This window comes from Melitaea cinxia, chromosome 8 (assembly GCF_905220565.1).
Source record: "Melitaea cinxia chromosome 8, ilMelCinx1.1, whole genome shotgun sequence".
Lineage (NCBI taxonomy): Eukaryota > Metazoa > Arthropoda > Insecta > Lepidoptera > Nymphalidae > Melitaea > Melitaea cinxia.
In genome coordinates, this window is record NC_059401.1 from 13,790,831 (window position 1) to 13,809,171 (window position 18,341).

At 34.9% G+C, this 18,341-nt stretch overlaps 1 protein-coding gene across 1 annotated transcript in view; it reads left to right on the forward strand.

Moving 5' to 3' along the window:
* The window catches only part of LOC123655883 (serine/threonine-protein phosphatase 6 regulatory ankyrin repeat subunit B), a 66,762-nt gene that overhangs the window by 21,503 nt on the left and 26,918 nt on the right, over positions 1–18,341 (forward strand). Inside the window, exon 2 of the mRNA XM_045591628.1 lies at positions 4,330–4,431. Coding sequence (XP_045447584.1) covers positions 4,330–4,431 — 102 coding nt within the window. The remainder of the gene's footprint in view (positions 1–4,329; positions 4,432–18,341) is intronic.

The following is an 18,341-nucleotide window of genomic DNA, read 5'->3' on the forward strand; positions in this document are numbered from 1 at the left end:
TGTATAGTAGAACAACCGTTTTAGTGTAGTGGTGCGTACACCAAGTACGCGCCTAAACATTTGACGGCTTACAGGTTTGATTCCCGCTCGGGATGAATATTTGTATTTATACAAAAATTTCTTTCCGGTTTGAATATCTGTACTTATGGGTCTCCCCATCGTGCCTCAAAGAGCATATTAAGCTGTCGGTCCCGGTTGTTAGCAAATACACTTGATAGCAATCGTTACAAAGAGTAGGGAATATATCTACCAACCTGCAGTGAAGCAACGAGGTGGATTAAGCTCTGCTCCTTTTTCTATTTAGAGAAAGAGGCCTATGATAGAGGCAGCAGTGGGATATTACAGACTGAGTCGAGTTTGTTGTTGAGTATTCTCTCAGTCGAATCTATATTACCTTCAAACTACCGATATATAAATAATTGCTCTGTTGCGGGATTAAAATAAACTATTATTACAACGTCCAAATATAAAGGATGTAAGGTAATTTTGAGATTAAAGGCAATTATAATTGCGTATCATCATCATCATTACAGCCTATCACAGTCCACTGCTGGACATAGGCCTCCATAAGTTAACGCCAAAAAAAGCGTGAAACCATGTGTTTTGCCCATAGTCACCACGCTGGGCAGGCGGGTTGGTGACCGCAGTGCTGGCTTTGTCGCACCGAAGACGCTGCTAATTGCGTAAATAAGTCATTAAATCATAATTTGAATTTCTCTAATAAACGTAAAAACAATAATTCTCTAGACTTTTTTTACATCGACTTGAAAATTCTGAAATGATCAATGACGTTTGTAGCTTTATGGTTATGGCAAGATCAAGATTTGTCCAAACTTTCATACAAGTAAAATTACTTTCAACATTAACAAAAAATATGTATAAGGTTTCATTACAATATTATCAAAACAAGGTATTATACATTCACTAATTCATTACCAGTTTTAAATAAACATAGATTAAAATGGTAATGGTTTTAGGTATGTGGTTATTTTTTTAAATAATATATACATATGCATATAAAGACATTTTAAGGCTTAGATCAAAAACAGTTTCAAAAAATGTTTATTATTCTCTTCAAAATAAAAATATAACAATCATTACGTGAAGTTGATATATCACTGTAGAAATATTTATTTTAAGTCTAAATAGTGTCCTAGGACTATTATGATATTTGACCACACAACAGTATGGTCAAATGATAATATTGGTTATATCTTGGTTAGGCAAATGATATATCATATATGGTTGATATATGGTTGAAACAACCTAACGAAGCAACAACCTAACGAAGATATATGGTTAAAAGCAAGAAAATGAAACAAGACTATTACCATTTTGACCATATAAACTGAATTATATTCTGCAACTACAAAATAAAAATATAAAACGTAAACCAAAATAAATCAAGTAAGAAATCGCAACAGATAACACACGTCAGATCCGGACAACATCTTAGGTTCACAGACAGTCCCAGGACTGCCGATCCGAAGTCACTAATGTATCTAATCACCTTCTGTCGAAGTGGCCGATCGCGTCGTCCTTGTCGTCAGTGTAATAGACACAGGGTTTGGTGTCTCTAGTTACCGCGACCATTGCATGCGAGACACTATCGTGGATTCGAAGCCTCCCTGCCCTCATTTGGACAACAATGACCTATAGTGCGCACCTTCGTTTTGGCCACATTACTACTATAGTGGTGTGCCAGCTTCCTTAAGATCATCTGCTTAAAATCTTTCCCTGCCTCAACGGTGGTCGTAGTTACAACTTCAACATCCTCATCGAAATTCCTGACTATGTGAGTTGCCTTGCCCCATCCGGAAATTCCGTTTGTTTATCTCAGTGTCGGTAGCCTCCAAGTCCGGAAAGCCCCTCCAATGTCCGGGTAGCTCATGACGATTTTAGCCACCCCGAGTACCCACCCTATCACCCAGCATCACTCTCGTGCACTTGTCCACTTCCAGGCATGTGGGTTGGTGACCGCAGGGTTGGCTTTGTCACACCGAAGACGCTGCTGCCCGTCTTCGGCCTATGTATTTCAAAGCCAGCAGTTGGGTAGTTATCCCGCCATCGGTTGGCTTTTTAAGTTCCAAGGTGGTAGTGGAACTATGTTATCCCTTAGTCGCCTCTTACTAGATCCACTAGAAGAAAGAGGGTAGCCTTATTCTTTACTGCTTTAATTTTTTTATTTCATATCGTAAAACATATTTAAAAGATCAGGCAAAAGTCGTCACCGGTTAAAGTCGAGCCGGTCGGTCCAGTGAGTAATTCTGCTGTTCGGTGGAACGCATCTTTTTCAGTTTCTTTACCTAAGAAAGAAGAAAGAAGAGAAATATTTTTGTTCCGAGAGTTAAAAAAACTGAAGCAGTTGAAGAGTTTTAAAGAAACACCACTATATGGTGCTGAAATAGCTGTGAATAGTAAGTATACGTTCAAATCTGATTTTCTTGAGAATTTCCTTGACTAAAATTTTTAATGGGTTTATCTCAAAACTACTTTTGCTATCTCAAAAGCTACTCAGTTGATTCGTTTCAAATTTTAATATGTTATTTAATATACTAACAGCTATCGAAGGACGTAAAATAATATCGAAGGACGAAAAATAAAATTTTTGCTTTCAATATTTTTATTTTTTCACATACAAAACGTGATTAAAAAATAGAAATTTTCAACCTGCAAATTTCAAGAACGCGCCATTTTTTTAAAAACTATTTTGTTTTTTTTTGTTTTTCATTTTACGTTCTGCGAAAGGTTGATTTATAATGATTAAAAATTCATTTTGTTTCTTTATTTCACACCCATAGAAGAGTTAAATCATCGCGCGCCACCCAGGTTTATTATTAAAGAGACTGACTTCAACACCATCTTTATTCGCTTCAGCCTGTAATATCCCACTACTGGGCATAGGCCTCTTTCTCCATGTAGAAGAAGGACCAGAGCTTTATCCACCACGCTCCTCCAATATGGGTTGGCGGATATATTCCCTACTATGAGTAACGATCGCTATCAGGTGTACATGATAACAACCGGGACCGATGGCTTAACGTGCTCTCCGAGGCACGGTGGGAAGACCCACAAGGACTGCACAAACACCCAGACCACGGCAAATACATGTATGGCCAATACAAATGTTTGTCATGTGCGGGGATCGAACCAGCAACCGCCAGCGCAACAGGTACAATCCATGGTTGAGACCGTTGCGCCAACGCGGCGCTATTTTTAAAATAGTTAATTTTTTTTTTTTTTTTTTTGTAAAAACTCATGCAGTTCTTTTCTAGACCACCAGGTCCTTAAGTAAAACATGTAATCTAACAATAATGTATGAATTTAAATGTATATAACGTTAAGGAACTAACTGGTTAATTAAAATTTCATGTACTGCTGATAGCCTTCTATTTTATCAAATCAATGACATCATTACGACCGGTTTCTAAAGCAATTACAACATAATTGTGTTTGCTCGCAAACGAAAAAAAAACCGACTTCAATTACATCAACGTAGATCGACGAAAAAATAGTCAAGTAACTACGTGTTATCAAAGATTACTTAAAAAGTAGTTATCAGATCTCAATAAAATTTATATGTGACCACATGACAAACATCAACTTTCGATTAAATTAAAAATTATCAAAATCGGTACATCCAGTAGAAAGTTATGCGGTATAATACAACGTAGGTCGACGAAAAAAGCGTCAAGTAAAAACGTCAAGATATAACTCGAAAAGTAGTTGTTAGATCTCAAATAAATTTAAATGGGACCAATTGACACACATGCTTAGATTCCGTAAAAATTTTACCCTCATGTGCCTAAAGAAGTTTCACTCCAAAAATTCAATTGAAAATTGCAACATCGAGATAATAAGAAATTTTTAATCTGATTTGACTGATTTCTTTTTCTTAGACTAGTAAGCCTTTTTGTACCTATTTAGACAGTCGATCTGAAGGGGAAAACTCCATTCGTGCGTCGAAATTGACACACGCGTTCTTTTTTTTTGTAAAATCTAATTAGCAGAAAAACCTCATATTAGCGACGACGCTACCTGTTATTACGTTTATATTCATATGTTGACATTATATAAGCGCTGTACTTGTGTATGTATCTGTCGAGTTGACAGACTTTGTTTCATATAGTGACAATATTTTATTAGCGTTTTTGCGTTTGTTTTATTTACATGTGTATAGATATTTTGCTTACATATGACAAAAAGAAATAATCTACTAAATAAATGATTATATTTAATATAATTTGTTAATTAATAGCGCTGTCTGTATTTTTATCTACTTCAATAATCATTTGGGCCTTAAATAACCCTCATTTTTTTTCTTTTCAGACAACTGGCATGACACCACTCATGTACGCCGTAAAGGACAATCGCACAGCTTTTGTAGAGAGACTCATCGAACTCGGGTCTGACGTCGGAGCCAGAAATAATGTAAGTAAACATTAAAAAAAACTTTTCAGAACAATTGCTTATCACATTTTTAGCATTTAATTCTATCAAGCGAGTCTTTTGCAATTATATGTATTGTAACTCATAAATAAACATTCGCAATAGGAAGGGGGAGGTGCTACAGGAACGGCGATTGCGTTAATGGCTTAAAGAATTTAAAAGGGTTATATTTGAGTTTATTTCAAGAATAATGAATGACCAATGAAGATTACACCGAGAAATGGTAGTAGCGTCACATTAATGAAATGAAAAATTGTAAACCACGATTCAAAATGATTTTAATGATTTCTGGAATAGACATTTATAATTGATTTTAAATGAAGGAAATTTGAAAACAGGTGTGAAGGATATATGTATAAAAGAAGATATTTGCTTTCTCCTTTACTATAAACAACAATTGAGAATATAGATATAACATGGATCATATCCTTCTTGTAATATAATTGGATTCTGAACTCCTATTCTTATAAACCGGTCTTTGTTTATGTTTAATTTGTTTGTTGATTCATGCATGATTAACGCTTCAGCCTTTAATATCCCACTACTGGGCATAGGCCTCTTTCCCCATGTAGGAGAAGGATCAGAGCTTAATCCACCGTGCTGCTCCAATGGGGGTTGACGAATATATTCCCTCCTATGAGTAACAATCGCTATTAGGTTTAAATGATAACAACCGGGATCGGTGGCTTAACTCTCCGAGGCACGTGGGGAGACCCACAAGGACTGCACAAACACCCACACGCATGATTAATTAAATTATAATTATATTTTCACAAATGACTATTATGATGCTGTTAGTTTATTTATTCAAATACCAATCTTCGGATCTATTGGTTCTATTTAAACGGTCTTTTGCGTATGAAAGTTTATGTAGGTATTGTAATAAGCTTATGCTTCACAATATCATCATCATCATCATTTCAGCCTATCACAGTCCACTGCTGGACATAGGCTTCCGCAAGTTCACGTCAAAAATGGCGTGAACTCGAGTGTTTTGCCCATAGTCACCGCTCTAGGCATGCGGGTTGGTGACCGCAGGGCTCGGCTTGTCGCACCGAAGACGCCACTGCCCGTCTTCGGCTTGTGTATTTCAAAGCCAGCAATTGGATGGTTATCCCGCCATTTGTCGGCTTTTTAAGTTCCAAGGCAGTAGTGAAACTGTGTTATCCCTTAGTCGCCTCTTTCGATACCCACGGGAAGAGACGGGGTGGCTATAAACTTCAGGGTTCTAATTACCGTAGCTACATAGCATATTCACAATACTCTCAAAGGTAGAGCAGTAATGATAAAAAGGGATGCTAGAATGATTTGGAAAGAAAACTTTTTTTTTGTTAAATGAATTTACTATTATATTTCTTTTTTCTTTTTCCTTTTTTCTTTTTACTGTGGTAAACAAGACGACGCGTTGGCACGACGGTCACAGCACTGGTTTGTGGCTGTTACTGTTTTCTTTGTCTATTTTGTATCGACAATATTATAATGTATGTACGTTTGAAATAAAGTGTTAAAATAAACGGTCGGTTCTTATCTGTGTCTCAAGCGTTTAATTAATTAGAGTTACGCTAGCGGTTGCGGGTTCGATCCCCGCACATGACAAATGTATTGGCCATGCAGATGTTTGCCGTGGTCTGGGTGTTTGTGCAATTTTTGTGGGTCTCCCCACCATGCCTCGGAGAGCACGTTAAACCTTCAGTCCCGATTGTTATCATTTACACCAATAGCGATCGGTACTCATAGTAGGGAATATATCCGCCAACCCGCATTGGAGCAGCATGGATATTACAGACTAAAGCGTTGTAAACAAATAGTATTACAATACATACAGAATATAAACAAAAAAGTACTTAACGTAACACCAACGCTGTTTACCACGGATTACTATTTTACGATACACGGATTACTATTGCATATACCTGTGTAAACAGAATTTTACATAACAGATGTGTAAATCTAAATTGTTATACGTGAAAGATTTACAATGCATGAGTCTTCGCTAATAGTAAGGCACTTAGGTTAGGACCTAAGTGCCTTACCATTAGAATTATATTAGAATACGAGTATATGTTAACATTAAGTGTATAAACTCATACAATATAAGTTCTATATATAATAATAATAATAATAATAATAACTTTATTTGTAAATATATCACACCCATATTAAAATTACGGTGGAGTTGTATGTATGTGTGTTATTAAGACTGTGAAACTTGCAAACCAATGTCGATCTTTGATCTTCAAAAATATTGCAATAATATAGACCATAATAACAGGGTAAAATTTCATGATATAATTAATAGTGATGGAACAATAGACATCAATATAAACCGACCGTAATTACGAACAAAGTTTAGTAAGTTATAATTAATTAATAATAAATCAATAAATAAATATTTATTTACACAATACACACACGGTCGTCTGTTCCTAAAGTAAGCAACTTAATGTTATAGGTAACAGCCGACTGGTATATAACTACATTTTTTTTTCAATGAACATACTTATAATTAATACATATAAAAATATATAAATAAATATTTACATTACACACAGACTCGGGGCGGGAATCATTCATCAACAAAATCAACAATTAATTAAATTATTTAACGTTCTGTCAGCGAAAAAAAAAGGATTTCTGTAAGAAAAAAATACAAGAATCCCTTATTTTTCGCTGACAGATATATATCATTATAAATCGAAACAAATATTTTAATTAATATTTTTTTTATAAAATAATGTTAAATAATAATAACGTATGGATTTAGGGCAACACACTAACAAATGTAACACGCGGTCACCGTCTGAAATCTGATAAGAGGGGTGGGCAATTTACAATCATAGAGGTCACCTTGTTCTACTCTACACGTGAAAAATATTGCAGTTTACAGTGGACATAGATAAAGAGTACAGGACTTATCTAAATATCCATTATAACGTTTATTGCACAAAAGACTGTGTTGAGACTTTTAATCAATAAACTTTTTTTAATTAATATGTATTTCAACATCACAAGATAATTTAATTTATTTACGAATTCTGGGCCGTATCAGATGTGATCAATCGCCCGTGAATACGACGTCTACTACGTCACTGAAATAGAGTTACAAAATTACAATTTCAGTTTTATTTTATAACAACAATATGCTTGTTTAAATAGGTTTAAAAAAACTTTCGTTTTCGTTCTAAATTAATAACTGTCTCTGGCATATATATTTTAAGTATGAAGGTTGAACATCATTCTATTTTTAGTTTTGATTCATTTTTTTTATTCTTAACGAATTTTTCTAATCTTTTGTCAGTGAACAAGTCGTATTCACCATAGGTACATTTTCCTCTTTCCATAAACAGATAAAGTGCTATAAAATTAAATGATATCTGTTTAAACGTTCAATTAGCAAGAAAAATGAGCAATTCATTATTTAGACTTCTGTAAAAGTGAGTTGCTGTGTGGTTACAGCAATAAAAAATATAACCAGTCCCTCTCTTTCCGTGGGTGATGTAAGAGGCGACTGAGGGATAACACAGTTCCACTACAACCTTGGAACTTAAGAATTGTGTTTGCTCACAAACGAAAAAAAAAACGACTTCAATTACATCGACTAGTAATACAACGTAGATCGACGAAAAAATAGTCAAGTAACTACGCGTTATCAAAGATTACTCAAAAAGTAGTTATCAAATCTCAATAAAATTTATATGTGACCACATGATAAACATCAGCTTTCGATTAAATTAAAAATTATTAAAGTCGGTACACCCAGTAAAAAGTTATTGCGGTTTTTCAAGAGTTTCCTTCGATGTCGCTGGGATCCCATCATCAGATCCTAGTTTCCTTATCATGGTACTAAACTAGGAATATTTCCTTTCTAACAAAAAAAGAATTATCAAAATCGGTATATCCAGTAGAAAGTTATGCGGTATTATACAACGTAGGTCGACGAAAACAGCGTCAAGTAAAAACGCATTATTAGATATAACTCGAAAAGTAGTTGTTAGATCTCAAATAAATTTAAATGCGACCAATTGACACATACCACCTTTCGATTAAAAAAAAAATTGTCGAAATCGCTCCACACGGTCAAAAGTTCTGATGTAACATATATAAAAAAAAAATACAGTCGAATTGAGAACCTCCTCCTTTTTTGGAAGTCGGTTAAAAAGCCGACCGATGTCGGAATAACCATCCAACTGCTGGCTTAGAAATACAGAGGCCGAAGACGGGCAGCAGCGTCTTCGGTGCGAAACACAACCCGCCTGCCCAGCGTGGTGACTATGGACAACCCACATGAGCTCATGCCGTTTTGGGGAGAACTAGTGGAGGCTTATGTCTAGCAGTGGACTGCGATAGACTGAAGTGATGATGATGATAAGTATTGAGTTAGCGACCTGTTATTATCATTTTTATTGAAATTTAGCCTACCGTTTTATTGAAACTACTTTCACGACATGTCAATACCTAGAATAATTATGTAGATCTGTAATCAGATGTAAATTAAAATCAAAATAATAAATATCACATAGAAATTTTATAAATTAACAAAAAAATTACAATTTGAAACTACGTTTTATTTTCGTAAATTTTTTAACAAACAAAATAATAAAAGAATCGTCTTTATTACTACAATACAGCTGACGTAACCATTATTCTTAGTATAATCAAAATTAAAACTTAGTTTTCTAAGTAGTTTATGAATCATATTTGAATCATAAAAAGCCGTGACATTACGAAAACCGTAACACGTAGCCAGCTTGACCACTACAACACGCAATCGGCAAATTATAGACCTCAAAATGCAAGGCAGTATTACAGGGTCGGATTAGCTATAGAGGCAATAAAAATATAGGTTACCTAGGCTTCAGAAGCTACACTAAATAACGGCTGATGAATCCTTCGAAATTTATGAATCGTGAAATTTTTGTGGAGTTACATCACTGGCTGTTGCGCTGTCGGTCGCGGGTTCGATCCCCGCTCACGACAGACATTTTTATTGCCGACATAGATGTTTGTCGTGGTCTTAGCGGTTATGCATGTGCGTTTCTGGATCCCCGACACAGGAGAAAATCCTACTGGGGGCCTTTGAGTGTAAAAAATTTATTATTATTTATTACTTTGGAAAATAAACAAAAAGTTAAAAAGAAAACGTTATCGTAGAGCTGTTAACGATTCCACTCAATGCATTTGTATTAAATAGCATAATTCAGTAAGAGCAAACGATGTAATAAGTTATCTTTTAGAGTATGTAAATGGGTTATCCGACCCTACTATTCCAAGAAAGTCTGTTCAAGTTCGATGTGTGATCATTTTCGCTTCAGCTATATTAACTCCTTCCAATTAAATTTAATCGAGATTGCTATCACGCGATGCACTTGTTTAATTCAAGTCAATCTTGCAACAAGAAGGGACATGGCGTGCGTCGAGAATAGCTTGGCATGGTATTGATAATGAGAAAATTACACCCGTGTAAATATGTGTTACTTTTGTAATGTAATATCGACTATGTTGTTAGAAAAATCTAAATTTAAGTTTTTTATTTATTTTTCATTCACTTTATTAGAACCAGATTTGGTCCAGTGATTGTAGTAGCAATCTTGAAAGCAAATTGTGGGTTGTAATTGTGTTTGCTAGCAAACGAAAAATAACCGACTTTAATTACATCGACAAGTAATACAAAGTAAGAAGACGAAAAAAATTAACAAACGCACTAGTCATCACTACGATTTTCGAGGGTTCCCTCGATTTCTCTGAGATTTCGTCATCAGATCCTTGTTTCCTTATCATGGTACCACACTTGGGATATCTCCTTTCCAACAAAAAAGAATGATCAAAATCGGTTCAGAAGCGACGAAGTTATTATAGTATTCTGGTCCAGGATATTGTGTACAACCGCGGAGTGTAATTTATGGGGTTGGGGGAAAGAGGGGTTGGGGGGGAGGGGAGGAGGGTGGGTTTTCACCCCTCCGGCAAACTATTTTCGTGTAAACCCCGTTGTTACAGGGATAATAATAATAATAATAATAATAATAATTTATTTCAGACATATGTCCATATTTTTGTTAGTTAAATTTTTTCCTAATCTATGTTAGTTCCAACAAGTGTTACAAATGACAAACAAACAAATTATACCAAGTCAAAAATCAATAAAAATAACACTCAAAATCAATATACTAAAATTCAATCAAACCCAAAATTAAAATGATCACCAAATTCAATACTAAAATTCAATCAATATTACAATAATTAAAATTAAAAAATTAAAATAAATACTAAAATTCAAAATTACAATAATAAAAAATTTAAAAAAATCAATATTAAAATTCAATCAAAATTAAAATTAAAACTAAAAACTAAAATCATAATCCAATCAATAGAAACGCTGAAGAAATAACTTATTCAATTTAAATTAAGTTTAAAAAATTTCAATATATTAAATTATCACAAATTATCACCGTAAAGCCAAAATCAAAAATTAAAACTAAGAATCAAGACAAAATCGAAATTGAAATCAAAATTATAATTAAATGTTAGTTACAATGATTCTTAACAACTATGTTAGTTATAAAAAAAGTAAAAGCTATCAAAATTTATTTCTTTAAGCTTCCCTCGCAGCTACGTGTGCACCATCCCAGCGTCTCCAGAGGGGACTATCTAGCTTTACAGCCAATGTGCTGAGGAGGTTATTGGAGCTGTTCATTAATCTGCGCATTGCGGACGCGGTCCGCTTGCGCATGATCGCATAGAAATCATCTATATGAGCATCCGCAAACATTGCCGACGCGCTGCAGTACCGAGGCTTCTTCAACAAAACCCTCAGCACATTGTTGTACTGTACACGCAGAGCACTATATGCTCGCCGAGTGTAATTCTCCCATAGACTACACGTGTAAAAAGACTGACAAAAGGCTTTAAATAAAATTACTTTTACTTGTGACGTACAACGAGCAAATCTACGGGCCAACATATTACCTCTAACAGACAAAGCTCTGCGCTCGCGCTCGATATCACTATCATCATCCAGGCGTTCATTCACAATATGGCCAAGGTATTTGAACTCAGATACTTGTTTTAGAGGAGTTCCACAGAGATGTATATTAGGATTGAAATTTAATGGTTTATTTTTACCTCGAAAGATTAAAATTTCACTCTTTTTAGCATTATATCTGAGTCCGTTCTCCTTAGCATATTCCTCACAGATTTTTATTAATTTTCGAAGACCACTGACCGAGGGGCTCAACAGAACCATGTCGTCCGCGTAACTAAAATTATTCATTATAACACCTATTAAACACGATAAGGTTAAGGTTAAATTTTTGTTATTTTTGACTCCACCTTAATTCTGGTGCTGCGGTAAGTTTACTTATGCTCCGTTCTGCGACTATCACGCGTTATTTTCCAACAAATTTACGTAAAAACGATTTTTACTGTAAGATGAAAATACGATACGAACTGACCTTTAACGACTGACGAATAGACACTTTTAAACAAAATAACGCCACTTTTAAACAAAATAACGCGTCAGACATAATATTCTAATAAAATTAGTAACATTGCGGGCTAGAATATAGGTTTAGAAATTCGAAAAATACCCAAAACCGAATCGGAGCATCCCACTGTCCACGTGGTCTTGGTCTGTCCTACCCCTAGAGTGTTTTTTTGTGCCGCGGAGGCGCGGAGGGAGGGGCGGAAGGGCTGCACTTCTCGCAGCGCCGGAGCCAAGCGTTCCTCTAACTTTCGAAATTCTTCTTCTAACCTCAAAACTTTAACCATGGATATCTCCATAACCATGGGGTTCTGAGGTGTGACAGTGGTACCAGGGGTAGCGTTCCCCACTCTCCCCCCCCCCCTTCCCCCCACGGTCCCGAAATTCGGTTTCACCTAATCTAAAGCTTTACCTTAATTTGTGAGTTTACCATGGCGTTTCCGAAGCCTTGTGTTTCTGTGTCTGAAGAGTCGAGTGAAGAGTCGAGTGAAGAGTTGAAGAGAATATTTTTACCCTGGGGTTTACACGATAATAGTTGTCAGGGGGGTAGAAACCCACCCTTCCTACCCCTCCCAACCCCCCTTTTCCCCCTTATAAATATAAACTAGTGACCGATTTAAAAATTTAACCTTAAAACTTTAACCACAATATCTCTGTAACAACGGGGTTTACACGAAAATAGTTTGCCGGAGGGGTGAAAACCCACCCTCCTTCCCTCCCCCCCAACCCCCTCTTTCCCCCCAACCCCATAAATTACACTCCGCGATTGTACATATTTACCCTGGTCCATTTAGTGGTGTTGTGATTATATAAAAATAAAGTTATAATAGTATTCACGTTTTATCTGTGGCTGTAGATGACTTACTCTATTATCTGTGCAATAAAAAAGTTTCCGTTCGAAATTCACTGATTTTCGAAATAAAATTCTTATTTTATTATTTGTTTTAGTTATAAGAAAAATAGGGCTAGAGAAACACAGGTAGCAATAACTCGGTAATTTGACATTAAAAAAATTTAGTAAAATACCATTTAAGAAACTTTATGAAGTGGGCATGTTGTTTAAACTATTGGCCACCTATGTCCCCCTACGTTTTTTTTATACAACAGGTGCTCAAACTTCATTATAAAACATTCGAATACACTATTTTTCATTTTTAAGTATTTAAAAAAAAGAAACAGTGGTGGCTAGAAATATTTTGTAATGCGCGTTAGCATAGCCGATTATCCACGGTTATTTCCAGAGAAAATCAATTCGTTATTATTAAATTTGCAGCTGTAGTGCCCAAAAGTTTGAACAAAGGTATCGAATTTCGTACTTAATTTTTTTTTTATATAAATCCTAGACCGTTGCATATAGGTTTATTTTTTTTTTTTCTGGGTTGGCTCTGTGCTCCTCTATAAGCACCTGCGGGATTATCCATTAATTACCGGACACGCTGTATAGACATATAATCATATATAATATATAAAATTACAAATATACTTACGAGAGAAGAGAAGAAGGAACGGCTAAAGTCATTGACAATAAATATATATTTTCAATAAATGAATGCGTATAGATAATTATCTGAAATGACGTTCCACAACTCAATGGATTATCACAGCTAGATAGTACCATAGAACACGACTGAAAACACTCAATGCAATTCTTATTTCTCGCTACAAGTCTATAGTTATTCATTCACAATACACACTTTTAACTACATTGAATAACTTATCTCACTTATCACTTATACGTCACTTATCGAGTAGCGACGTTAACCGCGCAATAAATAATAATAGCTGTTTCTACGTTTAAAAATTATTATATTATTTATAGGACAATCCTGCACATAGGTGATAAAGAAGGCGACTGACCAATCAGAAAATTAGTATTAACTATTCGGAAGATGGTGTCTCCATCTTTATGCTCCTCTGGTACTTCAATAAACAATAATCACAGTAAGAACAACACAATCTTATAAAATTATTATTAATTTAAATGATAGCAGTATTTATTGTGTAACTACCCTACAAAAGAGATAACAAAGATAGCTACTGACTAATCGTAAATGAATATTAACCATTCGGAAGATTTTGTCACCACTTTTCCGTTTTACTTTTCAATTTTACTTTGTACTAAACATTTTTGAATACCATATCAAAAATTGACCGTTCCAGCGGGGATCGAACCTGCGTTTCCGACTGATAAGTCCTGTGATAAATGGGTATACGGGAGTTATGTTTAAATTGTTCTATTTAATGAATAAAACTATCGATCGATTGATTGATTCAGCCTGTAACATCCTACAGCTCATCACAGCTGGGCATAGGTTTTTTCTCCACGTAGAAGTATTGGTGCTTAATCCACCATGCTGCTCCTCTGCAGGTTGACGAATATATTTCCCATTATTAGTAACGATCGCTATCAGGTGTTAAGGGTCAACAAGTCGACGGCGCGAACTCGTTGGTAGGCGAGGCCTAAATGAATGCTATTTCACCTGACATAGTGTGCGAACGGGAAAGACTCCGAGAAGAGCAGTGAGAAAATATCGCGCGCGTACATGTGACAAGCTAGCAAATGCGTTTACGATCTCATTGACGACCTCCATAGCGCGGTGGCTAAACCGCCACCACTATGAGTCTCGTGAGTTCCGAGTCTGGGAATCCCATCTGGGATCCATCTGGGAGTTAATATGTAGATTTTTTATTATTATTAGTATATAACTGAAAAAAAAAATTGCGTGTACATACATTTTGGCATTTCATTTTTATTTATATAAAGATATCATAATATAAATAAATGAAAAGAAATAGATTAGTACGTATTATCATAGAGAAATAAATAATAAATACCTAATAATAACATTACTGAAATAATCTCAATCTCAAAAAACATCAAACAACCAGTCACATTATTAGCATTAAATCGCCACATGGTAACCCATAACAAGACTGCTTACTTTAGATGTTTTTTTTTTTATTTTATTTTTTGAACACCAATGACAATAAAATAAAAAACATAAAATAAATAATTTGGGGCGCAACGGTAGGTAGATACCTATATTGTAGGTATAAAGCGCGCGTCGGCATCGGCGCGGCTCATTTTTTAGATTATGATTTATTATTAATTACCTATTTCTTTTCAAGATATTTTTGAGATATGAGCTATCACTTTCACAGTATACAACAAAGTCGCTTCGCGCTCTCTGTTTGTCCCTATGTATACTTAGATCTTTAAAACTACGCGACGGATTTTGATGCGATTTTACTACATAGGGTGATTCAAGAGGATGTTTTATATGTATAATACATGCATAATATAGTAGAGAAACACTGATAATTTTAGAGGTTTCTAATGTGATGTCGTTAATAAACACATTTTTTTGCGCTTACATTGCAAACGCTCGCGCTGGCTGAAGAACCCTACGAGATGGATCAAAATATTGTACTACAGTATTGTAGATCTTAAAAAGATCTACAAAAAAGTCCGCGATGGTATATGTCTATCTCTTAGGGATAACCCACAATAAACCATTTTTTATCCTTTACTTTTTACGAGAAATAATGTCTTATTTACGAAGCAATTTTAAGCAATACAGCATTAATTCTTGTTCCATTAAGTATCTTCAATACACTATGCATTTAATATAGATCAATATAGCTCTTTACAGCATGTAATTTAAATGAATATTTTCGAAGATATTACAAATTTAAATTGCAAGGACATAACGGTTGCGGCGGTACTACGGCCGGACAGCCGGCGGCGCGTGCCAAAATAAGTAATAATAAAAACAATAGCAAAGACATTCTGTAGTACATTTAGTATCAGCATTGCACCCGTGCGAAGCCGGGGCGGGTCGCTAGTAATGTATAAAATATTACTTACCTACTAATTGGTGATAGTTGAAGTTGATTTATATGATTTGAGGAGTAGGAAAAAACAAAGGAAATAATTTTTGTACAACGTAATCTGTATTAGTATTATTTATCTTTATTTGTCTTCCTGTCCTGTGTATCTCTTTTACTTAGTTTGCAATAAAGATTAATTGTATTGTATAATTATTATATTTATCAGATCTGATAGGTAGATTTCGAGATTTCAGTTCCAGCCGAACTACTGATATTATGCTATACTTGTACCAAGTATAATATAATATTATGAAGATATTCCTGTGCTTCATTTAGTCTCAAAGTGTCAAAATTTTCGGAAGTAATGAGACTACTAACTATACTAAAATAAAGAATAACCTCCCCTAGCAATCACACTAACTAAAAGCAAAGGCTTGTGTTATGTTACCATGTACCTAGTGAACGAGTGGTGATCCTAGAATATTCATACATAAATACATACACACCTAGACTCGGAATATACATACTGGTTAAACTTTAGATTATGCTCACTAATCCCCATAAATCGACGGTCCATAATCTAAAGTTTTTAGCCTAAATTTTTTTTGTTGCGCCGTGCGGGATCGAACCTGTGGCTTCACGAGTCCCTCAGCTGGCGACTTAGCCACCGCGCTACGGAGGTTGTCAGATGTATGTAGCTAGTAAATAAATTAAAGCTACATAGGTACGCTGCGGTAGGTACGCATTGTCTACAGGATCCTACAAGGATTACAAATTAGGTACAACTAAAGGGAAAGGGAATTTACCGCAATTGTAAACCATTTTCTATAAATCACGATAAAAACAAAATTTCGATTAAATTCTTTTTTTTCGTAGTATTAGGGAAAGCGATGATTTATATAAAACCCTAAATCTCTTGCTCCCAAGTGCCCCAAAGATATCATTTAGGTAAATAGTATAACTAATAAATATAGTTTTTAGAATAATTAACTTCAGATTACTTTCTAGTTCATTTCCTTGTAGAACGCAATAATAATAAAAAACACAAAATATTTTTCACACTACTTATAAATTTCGCGCTAACACGAACAATCAACCGCTGCAATGAATAAGAGCATTCATGTTTACGTAAATACGTCTGTCTACCTTTGATGTACCTACTGCCGCGACACGCGACAACGACGCGACTGTTGCCTATTTCTTGTCAAAAAAATATTGTGAACGGTTTAGCAAGGACCACCAATTGTCAGCGTATACCTATATCAGATTCGCATTCGAGGCTATGTTCACAGCATTCATAAAAATTTGCGAGTCTTTTAAACCTATTTAGTTATTGTGTAAAATGTTGCTGGCAGGTTACTAAGAACTTAGTAAACGACTAGAAAAGGTACTTTACTTATTGACAACATTGATATGTAAATAATTGTGTTTGCTCGCAAACGAAAAAAAAACCGACTTCAATTACATCGACGAGTAATACAACGTAGATCGACGAAAAAATAGTCAAGTAACTACGCGTTATCAAAGATTACTCAAAAAGTAGTTATCAGATCTCGATAAAATTTATATGTGACCACATGATAAACATCAGCTTTCGATTAAATTAAAAATTATCAAAATCAGTACACCCAGTAAAAAGTTATGCGGATTTTTGAGAGTTTCCCTCGGTTTCTCTGGGATCCCATCATCAGATCCTGGTTTCCTTACCATGGTACCAAACTAAGGATATCCCCTTTCCAACAAAAAAAGAATTATCAAAATCGGTACATTCAGTAGAAAGTTATGCGGTATAATACAACGTAGGTCGACGAAAAAAGCATCAAGTAAAAACGCATTATTAGATATAACTCGAAAAGTAGTTGTTAGATCTCAAATAAATTTAAATGGGACCAATTGACACACACCACCTTTCGATTAAAAAAAAAAATTGTCGAAATCGGTCCACCCGGTCAAAATTTCTGATGTAAAATACATAAAAAAATACAGTCGAATTGAGAACCTCCTCCTTTTTTGGAAGTCGGTTAAAAACAATAGATCAATGATTGACAAGCATTAATTCCGCCGATAATCTGTCACGCAGTTTGGTGGATTATAAAATTGTACAGTATTTGGTCAAATAAAGAATTTATAATAATAATAATTATTATTATTATTATTGATTGTTTTATAGAGAAACAATATACAAGTCACTTCCCTTCACTGTACTAATAATAGCGATTAGCGAGACAAAGTCAAAATTCAAACGCAACGTATGTTTCACTCAAAATGGGAATTCAAAGTAATAATAAGACAGGCAGCAGAACAAGACATTGTTTAATAATAATGTAAAGCCGCGCGCGCGGATGGCGCGGCGCTTGCCTTCCCTCCCACTCCCCGCGCGTAGGTTGAAAGGCACATAGATTCATAACTAAAACGACCGCGTAAAAAAATGTGAATAGACTTTTAGCATAACAGTTATTATAGAAAAACTACTAAATGTATCTTTTCGAAATAAATTTATTTCCGCTTTTGAATAACTAAACTATATCGGTATGGGCTTTATTTTAGAGTTTTCTTTCTCCGTATACTATTTATTTTCGCCCAA